The 13,860-nt window shown below is 42.5% G+C and overlaps 2 protein-coding genes across 2 annotated transcripts; both read left to right on the top strand.

Annotated features, from left to right (window-relative positions):
* The first annotated feature begins 2,822 nt into the window (after window positions 1–2,822).
* On the top strand, window positions 2,823–8,293 carry def6c (DEF6 guanine nucleotide exchange factor c). The gene is made up of 12 exons (XM_029494979.1): window positions 2,823–2,918; window positions 3,565–3,705; window positions 4,186–4,368; window positions 4,945–5,175; window positions 5,272–5,418; window positions 5,525–5,633; window positions 5,939–6,159; window positions 6,270–6,377; window positions 6,608–6,774; window positions 7,313–7,511; window positions 7,605–7,695; window positions 8,091–8,293. Exons 1-12 carry the CDS (start codon window positions 2,823–2,825, stop codon window positions 8,291–8,293), a joined length of 1,896 nt encoding a protein of 631 aa, XP_029350839.1.
* Window positions 8,294–9,256: 963 nt separating this feature from the next.
* Window positions 9,257–11,382, top strand: mcat (malonyl CoA:ACP acyltransferase (mitochondrial)). Its single transcript, XM_029495646.1, has 5 exons — window positions 9,257–9,721; window positions 10,204–10,291; window positions 10,385–10,602; window positions 10,704–10,841; window positions 10,970–11,382. Exons 1-5 carry the CDS (start codon window positions 9,329–9,331, stop codon window positions 11,240–11,242), a joined length of 1,110 nt encoding a protein of 369 aa, XP_029351506.1. The 5' UTR covers window positions 9,257–9,328; the 3' UTR covers window positions 11,243–11,382.
* Window positions 11,383–13,860: the final 2,478 nt, after the last annotated feature.

A 13,860-nucleotide genomic window follows, 5' to 3' on the forward strand; every position in this document is an offset into this window, starting at 1 on the left:
CAGAAACTTGTCCCTCTTTGCAACTGCAGTTGTTTGCCTGACTCTCTTTTCTGCATATTATACACTAAATGTTTGGGTTCAAACTTCTGTCCATTAATTAGGCAGATTTGGAAGTAAACTGTTATTATGGTAGTACAAAATGATGCTTTTCTGCCTTTTGTTGCTGTACGGTTTTGTTTCAACAAGAGCATGACTTGATATATTTCAGTGTAGAGTATGAATAGATATTAAAGAGTTATTTAGAGTTGAGCTGCTATCACATTTTTCCACAAGTTACCTCATGTTGTAGATTTCACTGAATGCACAGGAATGTTCACCAGCAGTTTTCCACTTGATGTTCGTGTCATATAGTTTTCTGCCACAAAGACCAAACTGTGTTAGAATGGTGCTTTAGGAAATAGCGCAATACTGTCTGTGATGTTTTTGCCACTTCCTTACTTACTGGATACCTGACAGGCTGTTTATGATGTTAACTGTGCTAGACACTGAATGTTTTAAATCTGTTTCATGCAGATGTCACTGTGTTGTTTGAGTTTGTATGCTCTGAAGCACAAGTTTATCTTACAACATCGAATTTTATGATGAATACTATTTTTACAATGCTCGGTCGCTTCAGCATGACCCACTACCGGCCTGACACAGCTGGTACAAGCCTGGACCTGATTGGATATTTTCTTAAGTTCTTCAACATCCAACTATTATCAGCTTAAAGAGTTAAACATTTTGAGAATATGCTTGTTCCATTTCTTGTTGAGTCTCAACTTTAGTTTGCCTTGATTTCATGTCTTTATTTTAAATTAGTTGCAGGGAGAAAGACCTAGCCAGTCTATTTAATGCATTTACACACATTTGTTGATATATTGATTTTTTTTTTTATTGCTGTTGATATGAGCCAGCTGTTTTCCTCTGTAATGTTAATGCTACATTAAGATGACATACTGGCTGTAGCTTCACATTTAGCTAACGTAGAAATCAATCTTTCCATCGCTCGTTATAAACAAGTAAGTATTTATCCCAAAATGTTAACTATTCCTCTGTTAAATGTAGAAACAGCTATTATAATAATGTGTTTTAAGATTACACTATGAATTGAAATGATACAAATTCATTTGCCTCTCTTATTTTCTGGCCTCATCATCTCACCTTTCATTTTCAGGATCTCCCTTTTTATTGCTCTTGTAATGGCAATGTATGATTAATATATATATATATAATTCCCATATTCAATATATAATCCATACTAATAATCACCAACAGTGCAAACAAGCATGACCAAAACTGTAAATATATCTGTCAACAATAAAGAAAAGATCTTCTGTCTGATCATGGGATATGATATTGATTCAACACAGCGAAAGGCAATGTCAAGGTCTGCTGCCCTTGAATACATAAATATACAAATGGTAACAGTATTCTTCTAATGTAATGGTGATGTAGTGCAAAGCAAGGTGAAGTCACATCTGAAGCATATATGAATATAATAAATGTGTGAATTATGACCATTTTTTAATGTGACATTTTTCTCTCGTGGACAGGTGGCTGGTGTGAAACCTCCATTTGCATTTAAAAGACCTGGGAAGTACGTCCAGGTCTTAATTTTCTGTGAGCGACATTACTGGACGGGTGCCATAGTGGTAAATTCTCAGCGCTGGGAGTAGTTGGTCCTCATATACGACCTCTAGCCAGGCAGGTCTGAATTATGGCTATCTGAATGACATCTCATTTCTACCACCTGAGACAGCCGTGATTAGATCTGCCCTTGAAGGGAGACAACAGATCCAGGCGCACTGCTGTGTCGGCCATGATGAAACACAACAGCCTGGCACAGCATTGATTAGTTTATAGAGCAGAAAATCATGAACTATATCCAGGAAGTAGTTTTACATTTATTTATCGTCAGGTTTGCCTTAAAACCTGCGTACGTCAATGCTCAGACATGGTGAGGCTTTGGGCTGTGGCCTTTAAACTGACCTAATTATCGTATTGATTAGCCCACATTATGCTCTGAAAAGGCTTGCTGATGCTTTCTGTCTGATCAAACTGTCCTCGCCTAACCTAATTTGCTTCAACATCCATGCTCATTTCACTTACGATGAAAGATACCTTCTGAGAAATGTTCCAACACCTTCACCCAAGAAAACCACAGCAGCTATTTTTCCTCTCAATGCTTCTGTAAACCACTTCAGTGTTGGCTGGGTTATTGTCCTATTTACACAGCAGAAAATTCACCACATGGGACGTGAAATGACTGACAGAGGAAGAAATGTGAAAAGAATAAACAACCAAAAGAAACACTCGGCATCAAAACACAGATTACCTTTGGGAGTGAAATATATTCAGCTGCTCTGTATTGTCCCAGAACCTGCTTGGCTTTAAACCCTGTACACAGATGGGTGTGTCCTTAAATCCTGTGCAAGCCTCCTGAATCTGATAACAACAGGGATACAATGCATTTGGAGGGAGGAATTCAGAAATCCTCCCTGCAGGCTACTGTCTGGATAAATGTTATCAACCTTTTTCTCTTTTACTCCTCCATGTTATTACAAGTTTAAAATAAAATAAAGTGTTTCCAAAATGAGGCAAGTTGGGCCGTGTGGGCTTAATCTCTTCTTTCTCTCCGCCTCTTTAAGTCTGTCCCACATCTGACTCATTTTGGTCCCTCTCAGTTTGCAGCAGTTTGAGCTCTGCCCCACATTTTATTTGGCAATTCTCGCCGCCGCCGCTGCTGCTGCTGCGTAAAAAAGCGGAAAAAAGCCCCAAAGCTCTGCGTTGCGCCTGGAAATGTAGCTTTTTTTTTTTTTTTTTTTTTGCACACGACCGAAATGGACCTAAAGTCCGAGCTCCTCAAGTCCATCTGGTACGCCTTCACATCTCTGGACGTGGAGAAGTGTGGGAAAGTCTCCAAATCGCAGTTAAAGGTAAGATCCTGGCATCAAATATGTGTTTGTGCGCCTGAACAGAACCAGAACTGGGCTGCTTGAACTTCTTTGTTTTTGGTTTTTTTTTTTGTGTGTGCTAAAATATTAACCGTGAATCAACGTTACAATCCAGGAAATCCTTAAAATAGGCGCCACAAATGCTCAAGAAGAAGTTAAAATATTTGAAAGGTTTTCTTCCAACAGAAATGCAACCTGCTCAGATTAGAGCTGAGGTGTCAGTCAGTCTCAGCTTCAAGCTCAAAGTCCACTTTTTTTTTTTTTTGTTTGTTTGTTTTTTAAATTGTCCTGTCGCTCAGGGACAAAACCGTGAAGGCTTTTAAAGAAATAAAACAGCAAGACAGACACATCCAGAAGCAGAAAGCTGATGTTGCCGCCTCAGTGTTGTGTTATTTCTGTCCGTCATGTTGCTCTCTGTCCAGTCCCTGCATGTCTGACTGAGCCCCCGTTACACAGAAAAATCCAGGGAAGTGTCTGATAGCTGTCCTGACATGCTTAGTCACAGAGGACCAGCTGTCTGAACTTGTGTTTGTGTGTGTGGCGATATGAAGGAAAGACACAGGAATCGGCGTACATGCTAACCTTTAGACATAATATATTCTATAAATAGAATGTGTTTCTTCTTCAGGTGCTTTCCCACAACCTCTACACTGTGCTGCACATCCCACACGACCCCGTGGCTCTCGAGGAGCACTTCCAGGACGATGACGACGGGCCGGTGTCTAATCATGGCTACATGCCCTACCTCAATAAATATATATTGGATAAGGTAACTAAATTCAACAACGGGTGGACCTTTTGCCCGCAGTAGCAGTTAATGTTGATGCACTTTTCAAGTCAACAACTTTTTGACCTTTCTAGCCCAAAAAGTATCTCAAAAATTTGTGAACGCTGTGACTGTTCGCAACGGAAGTTAAAAAAGGGTTTGGTTAAAAATGGCAGCTAGAGAACGTTATAATAGCAGTGACAGTGAACAGATAAAGACAACTGTAATCCCACGACTGCTAACTAACAGCAGAAATAGTTGTTATCATTGATGCTGATACATTTAGCGTGTCGGTTGAAAATGAGAGGAATCTTCTAAAATTTCAAAGATGGACTTCAGATAAGGCCTCTGCCCTGGGGGAACAGTCATCCGCCTCGTCTGTATCGAACACCGCTGCCGTTTGCTCACTTCAAACTGAGCAAAAACAACTTGACAGTGGAGGTGTTTCATCCGCATCGGGGGGCTTTGCTTTGCTCGTTTCAGGTTAAAGAAGGGATGTTCGACAAGGAGAAGTTTGACGACCTGTGCTGGATGATGACCATGAAGAAGAACTTCAAGGGGGTCCCACAGGGAGCGCTGCTATCGGAGAGAGACTGTTTCAAGCTCTTCTGTTTATTCAACCTCCTGTCTGAGGACCGCTACCCGCTGGTGATGATACCGGAGGAGGTAAATGAGGAGAGCTTTAGCGTGTTAGAGAAGAATTCGTGCCGCCACTCAAAGTCGTGAGCAAACTTTACTTGAAAATTTTGGGGTGAGACCTGATTTGACCGCGGTTCAGCCCAGAAAACTTGAGTCCACGATCCTTTCTTCGATTGCAAAAGTCAAAGATTTGCCGTCATGTATTGAGAGAGAAGTGTCACAAATCCAGATAAAACATGCAAGTGTAAAAACAAGACAGGAGGAACAAATGAAATGTGAAAACAAGGCGATCACAGAGATTTTAATGTAGCTAAGTGAGGTGCTTTCATTGCAAGAAAAAATACTAGATTCCATCAACATCAGACCATTTTACATTTTTTCACAGCAGTGCAAGTACGTTAGTTAATGAGGCTCTTCCTTCCTGCACTTCCTCCATAATGCTTTTGGTTTCCTGTCACCAGAGATCAAAATAAACTGCTTTTGTACTGTCAGCACAGCAGCGTTCCTCAGTGATGGAATAGTACAGAAATATCCTGACACAGTTTGCCCGTATCAGCCCATATTCCTAAATGTTATTACTTACTGATATCTGAATGGTTCTAGATGGAGTATCTCCTCAAGAAAATCTCCTCAGGGATGAATGAGGAGTGGGATAGGAAGCCCTTGGAGGACTTAATATCCCAGGATGCCACACTGCTGGAAGAAGGTATGTCTGTATGGACTTTCCTGGAGCATATGAGTGCAGGCCAACTGCTGAAGGTCACCAGTGCTGAAGCCTTCAGTCTGGCTTTGGACGAGGTCTTTCTGGAGATGTACCACAACGTCCTGAAGAGGGTGAGTGTTGAGTGTTGTGTCTGCGTGTGTTCATTGTTTCTTTTTTTTTTTTTCATCCGCTCTTTCTGTCATTTTCATCCTGATCTTTGTTTTCAGGGTTATATGTGGAAAAAGGGCCACGTGCGCAGGAACTGGACTGAGCGCTGGTTTGTGCTGAAGCCCTGCTCCATGGCGTACTACGTCAGCGAGGACCTGAAAGACAAGAGAGGAGAAATCCAGCTGGAAAAAAGCTGCGTCATAGAGGTTGGTGAGGAAACGTTTGAAGCTTTCTGACTCTGGGTTAGACGTGCCCATTGCACTCAGATGTTTCATATCCAGCTGTGACTGTCTCTCTTTCCCGCTGCTGTAGTCTCTTCCTGACCGGGAGGGAAAACGCTGCATGTTCTGTGTGAAAACCCACAATAAAACCTACGAGATGAGCGCGTCGGACCAGAGACAGAAGGTGGAGTGGACTCAAGGTGTGTTGGTGTGCACAGGAAAACCAACACATTAACAACAGCGATTTATCACGACTTTGTTGAAGAGTTCCTTAGCTATAGTTTGCCGTCTTTTGACCTCCAACAGTGACTATTTTGGTGAACATATTTCATATTTCAAGCAAAAATTTGAAACATTTGTTTGTCCAATTTGAAGCCAATTTCCAAGCTTTCTAATGTACATTCCAGGGAAATCGACCACCGCCATAATCAGGATGACTGCTCAACTGTTCCTTTGGAGTTTCCCTTAAGATCAGTGTGTGCATTTGTGTGTTTGACCTCTCCAGCCATCCAGACAGCCCTCCGACTCCAGGGTGAGGGTAAGTCCTCCCTTCACCACGAGCTCAAACTGAAGAGGCGGGTTCAGCGGGAACACAGCCACCGTGAGCGCAGCCGGAGCACCCACAGCAGCTGCAGCACCCAATCAGAGGACTCCAACATCCAAGAAATGGAGAAGATGGAGAAAGAGAGAGACAGGCAGGATCTGGAGATCGAAAGCATCATCCAGGTAAGATGGAGGGCAGGTTTAAGGGAGTGGCCATAATGTGATCATGTTAAGGTCGCTTGCGTTATGTGTCATCAATAAGCGCCAGTCTAGCATATGTCTGTGTTTTGCAGCATGCACGGGAATTGGAAACTCGACGAAGGGAGGCAGAAGAAAGAGAAAGGAAGAGACAAAGGGAGGTCCAGATGGACCTGGAGCGACAGCTGAAAGAGGCTGAGATGGTGAGAAAAAGTTTGCCAGATGACAGCATTTATTTACAATTCTTCTGAAATGGATCAGTCTGTTCTGCTGGCTTTGATCCCTGAAAACAACAAGAACACTTTGGCATTATAAAAGTCAAAGTTAACCTTTAGGGATTTTATGGCATTCCTGGAAATGGTGATTCAGGAATAGGTCAGTTCTTTCCACTTAAGTGATGTGTGTGTGTGTGTGTGTGTGTGTCTGCCACCAGTTGAGAGACAGCATGCAGGCAGAGATGCAGGAGAAGGAACGGGAGGCTGAGCAGCAGAAGAAGAGGATTCATGAGTTGGAGCTGACGCAGCTAAAGCTTGAAGCCGCTCTCAACATGGAGATCCAGGCTCGGTTAGAGGAGGAGAGGGCCAGACAGGAGCTGCAGAGGTCTGAAACAAAGACACCCAGCAGATCCCCCTCTGCGCTCTACAACAGGGCTAATTCATTGTGTGACACCAAAACTCACAAATAACTGTGCAGAGATTTTAAACACAGAACTTCCACAGTGTTCTGGTTGGTTTACAAACAGCTGTCCGCTTTGGGATACCTATAACTTAAAAAACAAACAAAAAAACAGCTACTTTCTTTTTCATACTTTTGATGACAGCTTCAAGACACAGTGATTCACAGGCTTTCTCCGCAGCTTTGATGAAGTGGAGTGATGTTTATTTGTAATCGAGAAAATAAGATAATGACGTAGATAATGGCACGTGTGTGCGTCACTCTGAATCTAAAATTACATGTATCATGTCAGTTTGCTTGAAGCAGATTGGAGCTGGAGGATTTCGACTGATTTTAAGCTGCTAACTCTGAAGGAAAATGGGTCAAACCAGCACCTAGACGGCCATCACTAACTTGGCTTTAAACTTAAACTTTAAACTAAATTTTCATTAACTTTTGTTCTACTCTCTCTTCTTTTCTTCAGGTTGCTAGAGGCTGAAGAGGAGAAGAAGAAGCAGTACCAGCTCCTGCAGGAGCAGCAGAGGGCCTTACAGAGCCTCATTTCCGTAAACGAGGCCTCAGACGGCAGCACAGACGAGGACACCCCCTCCGCCCTCTACTCGGCCTCTCAGGAGCTCCAGGATCTGCAGGCATCTCGAGAGAGGAGCCACCAGCGCCTGGAGGTGGGAAAGAGGACGTGTGCGAGGATATAAATATGTGTAGCATCGTGAAAACCTTCACATTCACAACATGCTGCGTTTATCCTCTCACTCCAGGAGGTTCAGGAGAAGCTGAGGAACGCCAGTCAACATGTGCGACACTGGAACGTCCAGCTGAACCGCTTGATGACGCCCATCACTCCTGGAGGTTTAGTATGCCCTTCGTCTAGAACTATAATCCGTGTTATATTAATATAATAGTATGAAGAAACAGATATTTATAGCAGTTGTTAATCGGGGTTACAATGTGCTTAACAATCAAGTTGAGTTAACTATAGAAAAATCATAAATGATTGAGAGATTCTGGTGGTCGCATTTTTTTAATAACTTCAATTATCGTTAATAGAACTTATTTTTAACTAAATGTTAAATTTTATTTTAAAAGTATCTGTTCCACTGTTTATCTTTATTTTTGAGATAAAAGAAAAATACAGAAATGACAAATTGCACATTAAAATTATTACGAACCATGGCTTTTAAGTCACATGGAAACAATGAACAAATGCACCAAGAACATTTTGATTTATTTATTCATCTTTGCAGAACGTTTGGAACATCGCCTATCATCAAAACAAACGTGTCCCAAAAAGGAAGGAGCACTGGCCAGCAACGAGTTCATCTCTAAATTCAAGATCAGAGTCGAACAGAACAGCCAGACGGTGGAGGACAACCGAAGGCTGGAGGAGCAGATGGAGGGCGCTCACCTCTCAGACGAATCACAGGGAAAACCCAACGGACAAATGTGATAAACCAAATTAACAGTTAAGTGAACGAGTTTTCTATTGTACGAGTTCGAAAAGGATGAAAGAACGTTTCGTTTGTCTGGAGACTTGAAGGAGAAGATAGCAGATAGAAAGGATGGAAAAAAGGAGCACCGTATTATATTTATATTTAGAGTTGCACACTAAGATGGATAACAATGCAAGATTCAATGAAAAGATTTGACTAAAATGAACAAAGATTCACAGTTTTGTACAAATCAAGTTTTCTCTGTGAATAATAAAACTTCTTTTTGTGATATTTTACTTGTCAAACCATTTGAATTGCTACAACCCCTCTTTCTACGGTGTCTGTTGATGTGTTGACTTCTGTTCTCTGCTTTAATCTGATTACTGAAACCACAGGAAGTTATGAATGTAATGATGGAGCTGAAGTTTCAAAAGTAAGTGGGGCTGAATACAACACTGAACAGGAATGAGTCTGTTCTTTTCTTTGACGGCTAACATAAAAAACATTGTTGATCCAAAAAAATACTCAGTTGGAAATTGTTGAAGGCCTGTGCTATTGTTGTCAGTAAATGTGGCAGATACACAACAAGAAATTGCACAACAGAAATATCAAAGTTATAGGTTCTGCTGTCTAAAAATAGTGAACACGTGACTTTTAAACTACGCAGTTTCTGTTTGTTTTCATAATATTATGCATTTATGTGAATAAATTTAACTGTAACAGTTTATAATTTTCATATATACTCACACATGCAGAAGCTGGAAGATGCAATTTTGGTATTTTACAATGATGTTGCACAAAAAAATTGTATTTGTACCCAGTTAATTTTCTGTGGATCGATCTAAAGAAGGATTTTAAGGGTAAATCGTTTTCGCTGGAACAACTATAACCCGCTGTGACCTGAAGGGGGCGCTGCAGCAGATGTTAGTGAAACCTGACCCGGAAGAGAAATGAAATGACCCTGAGCCGACAGTATGGCGGTCTCCACGGCCGGGTCATGCTGCCTGTAGTCCGGCTGACGGGCTGTGGTCCGCCGGGTTAATCGGACCACCATGTTGGCAGCAGCCTCCAGAGGAAAGCTCCGGTCTGCGGTCCGCCTCAGCCGGCCGTACTCGGCTCACCTTCCCCCGCCCGAAGCCTCCGCTCCTCTCCCGGACGGCGCGCCGGAGGAGCCGGGCCGGAGGCGGAGGAAGGACCCGAGCAGCCGCTCCGTGCTCCTCTTCCCGGGGCAGGGCAGCCAGTTTGTGGGGATGGGCAGGGGACTTCTGAAGTACCCTAACGTCGGGGACATGTTCGCGGTGGCCCGGAAGGTCCTCGGCTACGACCTGCTGTCTCTGTGCCTGGAGGGCCCGGAGGAGGAGCTGCGGAGGACGGTGCACTGCCAGCCGGCCGTGTTCGTCACCTCCCTGGCTGCGGTGGAGAGGCTGAACGCCGAGAACCCGCAGGTCCAACATGACACTGATCTAAATCAGTCAGTGCTTTAGTCACTCTGACGACATTATCAGTTCATTTACCTGTTTTTTGGTCAGAAAAGTGTAAAAAAAAATAAATAAATAAATAAAATGAAAAAATTTCCTGTCCAAAATAATTGATCACAAGAATAATTGGTAAAGAATAATAACAATTTATTTTCATAGGATGTTGTTCTTTAATATTAACCTGATTGTTGGAAAGACAATTTTCGTATTACAAAGAAAAAAAAAAAAGGAGCTCCCAGTCTTGTATCTTTAAATGTCAACCTCAGTCCGAAGATGTTGATACCAAACAAATTAAATGATTATCATAATTGTTGCTGACTAATCGTTTGTCCTATCATTTCTATTTATTTTATGTATATGTTATAACATTTATACATTACATTATAATTATTGTTGTTTTAAGGCACCAGCTTCTTCTCCTTGAATCATTTCTTTTCATGGGTCCACAGGCCATTGAGACATGCGTTGCTGCTGCAGGTTTCAGTGTTGGAGAATTTGCTGCTCTGGTCTTTTCTGGTGCTATGAACTTTGCAGAAGGTACACGTGACGCGTTCCCTGTCTCGTGCAGCACAAGGCCGCAGCTCAGTGACAAACACAAGTTGTTTTATTGACCCTTCCTGTGTCTTCCAGCTCTGTATGTGGTGAAAGTTCGTGCAGAGGCCATGCAGAAAGCATCAGAGCTGGTTCCCAGTGGGATGCTGTCAGTCATCGGGAAACATCAAGCTCAGTACAAATATGCGTGTGTGGAAGCTAAGAAGTATTGCAAGAGCCTAGGGATCGAAGAGCCGGTTTGTTCTGTGGCCAACTATCTGTTCCCTGACGGCAGGGTCATCGCAGGACACCAGCAAGTAAGCAAATCTCATATATTTATCTAAATCTTTTCTTGGAGCCTTTTTGAGGGTGAGCTTTGGGTTTTTCTTGTGATAAATGAATGCTGTTGTCTTTCCAGGCTCTGGATTTCCTCCAAAAAAACTCCAGACGTCTTGAGTTCATGAGGACCAAACCTCTTCCAGTCAGTGGAGCTTTTCACACTGAGCTGATGGCGTCGGCTACTGAGCCCCTCAGAGAGGTGCTCAGACAGGTGGAGGTCAGTCAACTGCTTTTAACCCCTATCAGCCCCTCAACTGGTTAAAAAAAATATCCTCACTGTCAGTTAATTTCATCCACATTTCATTTTGTTGGCTAATCTAACACCTAGATTTCTCCCCTGGTCAGGTGCGGCGTCCCGAGATCAACGTCTACTCCAATGTCGACGGCAAACGCTACATGAGTGAGAGCCACGTGCGCAGGCAGCTGGTCAAGCAGCTGGTGTCTCCTGTGAAGTGGGAGCAAACCATGCATGAGATCTACGAGAGGATGCAGGGAGAGAACTTCCCTCAGACGTACGAGGTCGGCCCGGGAAAGCAGCTCGGCGCCACGCTGCAAATGTGCAACAGGAAGGCCTTCAAGATGTACACACAGGTGAAAGTCACCACGTATGAAGACTGATCATGCAGAGATATGGACTCAGTGGGGGAAAAAAAAAAAACCCACCATGACCAGCAAGACCAGTGAGATCTGCAAGCTCTTGTGGTTGCTTCTGTAGGTCTTGTTGGTGTTATTAAATAAATTCCTTTTTATTGATGAGACTGCAGCATTTTGACATAATGAATTTTAATTGTATCACGTGAAAAGCATTTTCAAGTCTGCAACAGAAAGTCCAGCTCCCGTCATTTTCCATCAACCCTGGCTATGTGGAATCTTTAAAAAACTATTTTGGCCTCTTAATCCAGTAAGAAACAATCAAGATGCAAAAGACTGCAGGCCAGCAACAGTCCGGTCATGTGGGACGTGTTGTGAGCCAACACGTCACTGCTACAATGTGCTGGCCAACTCCTTAAAACTGATTCAAACTATATCTGCATATCCTGAGTTTTACAAAATATTTTTACTTGTCCAATTCACAGTTCTCAGTATCAACTTCAGTACGGCTCCTTAAATTGGTATAAAAAGAAAAGTTATAGTAAACAGCAGAAACAAATCAGTTAGCAGTAATTGTCACTCACTTGCAAACAGTTTTTTTTTTTTTTTTTTTTTTTTTTTTGGATTTTTGGTCAATGTATAATGGCCAAAAAGACCTGCTTATGGCCGTTTTAGGCTTTCTGTCCTATCCACAGTGCAGCCACCAGTGCCACAATCACAAGAGCTCCTCCGGTCCAGCCAGTGCAGGTTGAAGGTTTCAAATTGGACACCTGAGAAATAAGGCACAGTGAGTCAAGCTTCAGGCAAAGAAATGAAAATAGTCATTTTACTGTTTTGCTGTGTCGTTGCTAAGATGCTGCTAAATCAGACTCGTCTAGCATCTTGGTGCTTTGAAAATGAAAGTGCAAAAGAGTGAGTGTTACCCAGGCTGTCCATGCTTCAGCTCTGAAGATCCGCTGCCCAGGCACGGTGCTCTCTATCCAGGCCTTCAGTGCTGCAGAGAGACCCTGGGAGCCCCAAACCTGGCTGTGGATATCCCTGTGAACAGATCCGTTAACATCCAATGCGTTAAATAACATGAGAAGGGTTTTTTTGTTGTTTGTTTTTTTTACCGATAGATGGTCCTCGTCAGTGCCTGAGTAGGTCTCAGTATGTGCAGTGGAGGTGGTAGCCAGTTTGGCCGTCTGCTAGTCAACTCCTGGTCCAGCTGGTCTCCAATTAGAGCCAACTGGCGCCCAAAGGCACGTGTGGTCCTGTCACTGATTCTGAAGCAGGAACAAACAGAGATTTTGTTCAGTTACAGATTTTTTTAATTTGTTTTGGTGTCATCAGGAAGAAAAGATAAACCCATCTGTAAAAAAAAAAAAGCTAAACGCTAAAGCTAAAAAAGCTTTCGTTTTGTGTTTGTTTTAGGTCCAAATGATCCCACATGTCAGTTGCAGTTGCAGTTGAATTGTGTCGTGTTGTTGTTGTTATTAACAGTCGGACTAGTGTGTGGGTGTCATGGCTGTACCTGAGGTTGATGCCTATCAGTGTGCCAGTGTCCACCTCGCCAGGTCCAGCCTGAAGAGAGGCAACACGGCTTGGCTGTCTTGTTTGTTCCACCATTTCTGTTTTCTGAGAAGAGAACCATTAAAATGCAAATTATTGATATTACTGTGTGTGAGATAAAAGGGCCTGCACTTTCCTTCGATGTGCGGGAAACCTAATGGCCTCTGTGTTATCCTTGTTTGACTCCCAACGGTCATAAAGAGGCTGTGTAAATACTGGGTCAGGTTACCAGGATAGGTGGCGACTGTGTTACTGGGGAGAAAATCCAGGTTGATAAAACAGGCTCTCCTAGGTTTGTGGTGATGACATCATCTGCTGGATTAAGTCCAGCATTACTACTACACACTGCAACAAAAGTGTGTTTTAGCCCCTTGAAGGACATGATGTTTAAGTCTGCTTTACACGGAAACCATACATCCCATCTACCTTCTTTTCTTTACCCGATCACGTCTTCTTATTTAGTGTTTTGTCAGGGCCTTGGCTTGCTTGAAGCCTCCAAAGTGCACCTGTCCTTAAGCCAGTTCCTGTTGTGTCTGCAATCATGTGCCTGAATGCAAATGTTTCCATTTCCATAACTCAAATCAAGCAAACTGCCTTTTTAGATCCACCGAGAAGAAATAAAGCATAAATGGTTTCATAGAATCTCCTTAGAGGCCTTAAAAGTGTGCAAATCCCTATAAATTTGGAGGATTTTTTCAATAAAAGAAAGAAAAGAAAGAAAAGAAAATACCATCAACCATCACCTAAAATATGGCGCTTTAATAATATAGTCACAGTGAAAGCCCAAACATCAACCTCCAGCGACAGTTTTTGAGTAAAAAATGTGAAAAACTTTACAATTCAGAGGAACAGTAGTTTCCTCATAACAAAGAGGTAGGATCATCCCAAAGCAAACAAAGGCCGTTGGGAAGATAACACATATTGATTGAAATTACAAACTACATCTCTAATGAACTGGTATCTTGTATTGTGTTTCAAAAGTATCATGTTAGACATTTATCCAACATGAACGATCCCATCATTAAAGTAAACAATAAAAAAGAAGTCAAACCGACCTTTTTGCAGATTAATTTGGACGCCGCCCTGTAATGAAT

This window comes from Echeneis naucrates, chromosome 23, assembly GCF_900963305.1.
Source record: "Echeneis naucrates chromosome 23, fEcheNa1.1, whole genome shotgun sequence".
NCBI classification, from domain to species: Eukaryota; Metazoa; Chordata; class Actinopteri; order Carangiformes; family Echeneidae; genus Echeneis; species Echeneis naucrates.

Bases quoted from the DNA above. Each gene is read 5' to 3' on its own strand.
- def6c (XM_029494979.1), top strand. From the start codon at position 2,823: ATGGACCTAAAGTCCGAGCTCCTCAAGTCCATCTGGTACGCCTTCACA. The intron at 4,369-4,944 runs GTAAATGAGGAG...GAATGGTTCTAG, and splicing joins TGGTGATGATACCGGAGGAG to ATGGAGTATCTCCTCAAGAA. The intron at 6,775-7,312 runs GTCTGAAACAAA...TCTTTTCTTCAG, and splicing joins GCCAGACAGGAGCTGCAGAG to GTTGCTAGAGGCTGAAGAGG.
- mcat (XM_029495646.1), top strand. From the start codon at position 9,329: ATGTTGGCAGCAGCCTCCAGAGGAAAGCTCCGGTCTGCGGTCCGCCTC. The intron at 9,722-10,203 runs GTCCAACATGAC...ATGGGTCCACAG, and splicing joins TGAACGCCGAGAACCCGCAG to GCCATTGAGACATGCGTTGC. The intron at 10,842-10,969 runs GTCAGTCAACTG...TCCCCTGGTCAG, and splicing joins AGGTGCTCAGACAGGTGGAG to GTGCGGCGTCCCGAGATCAA.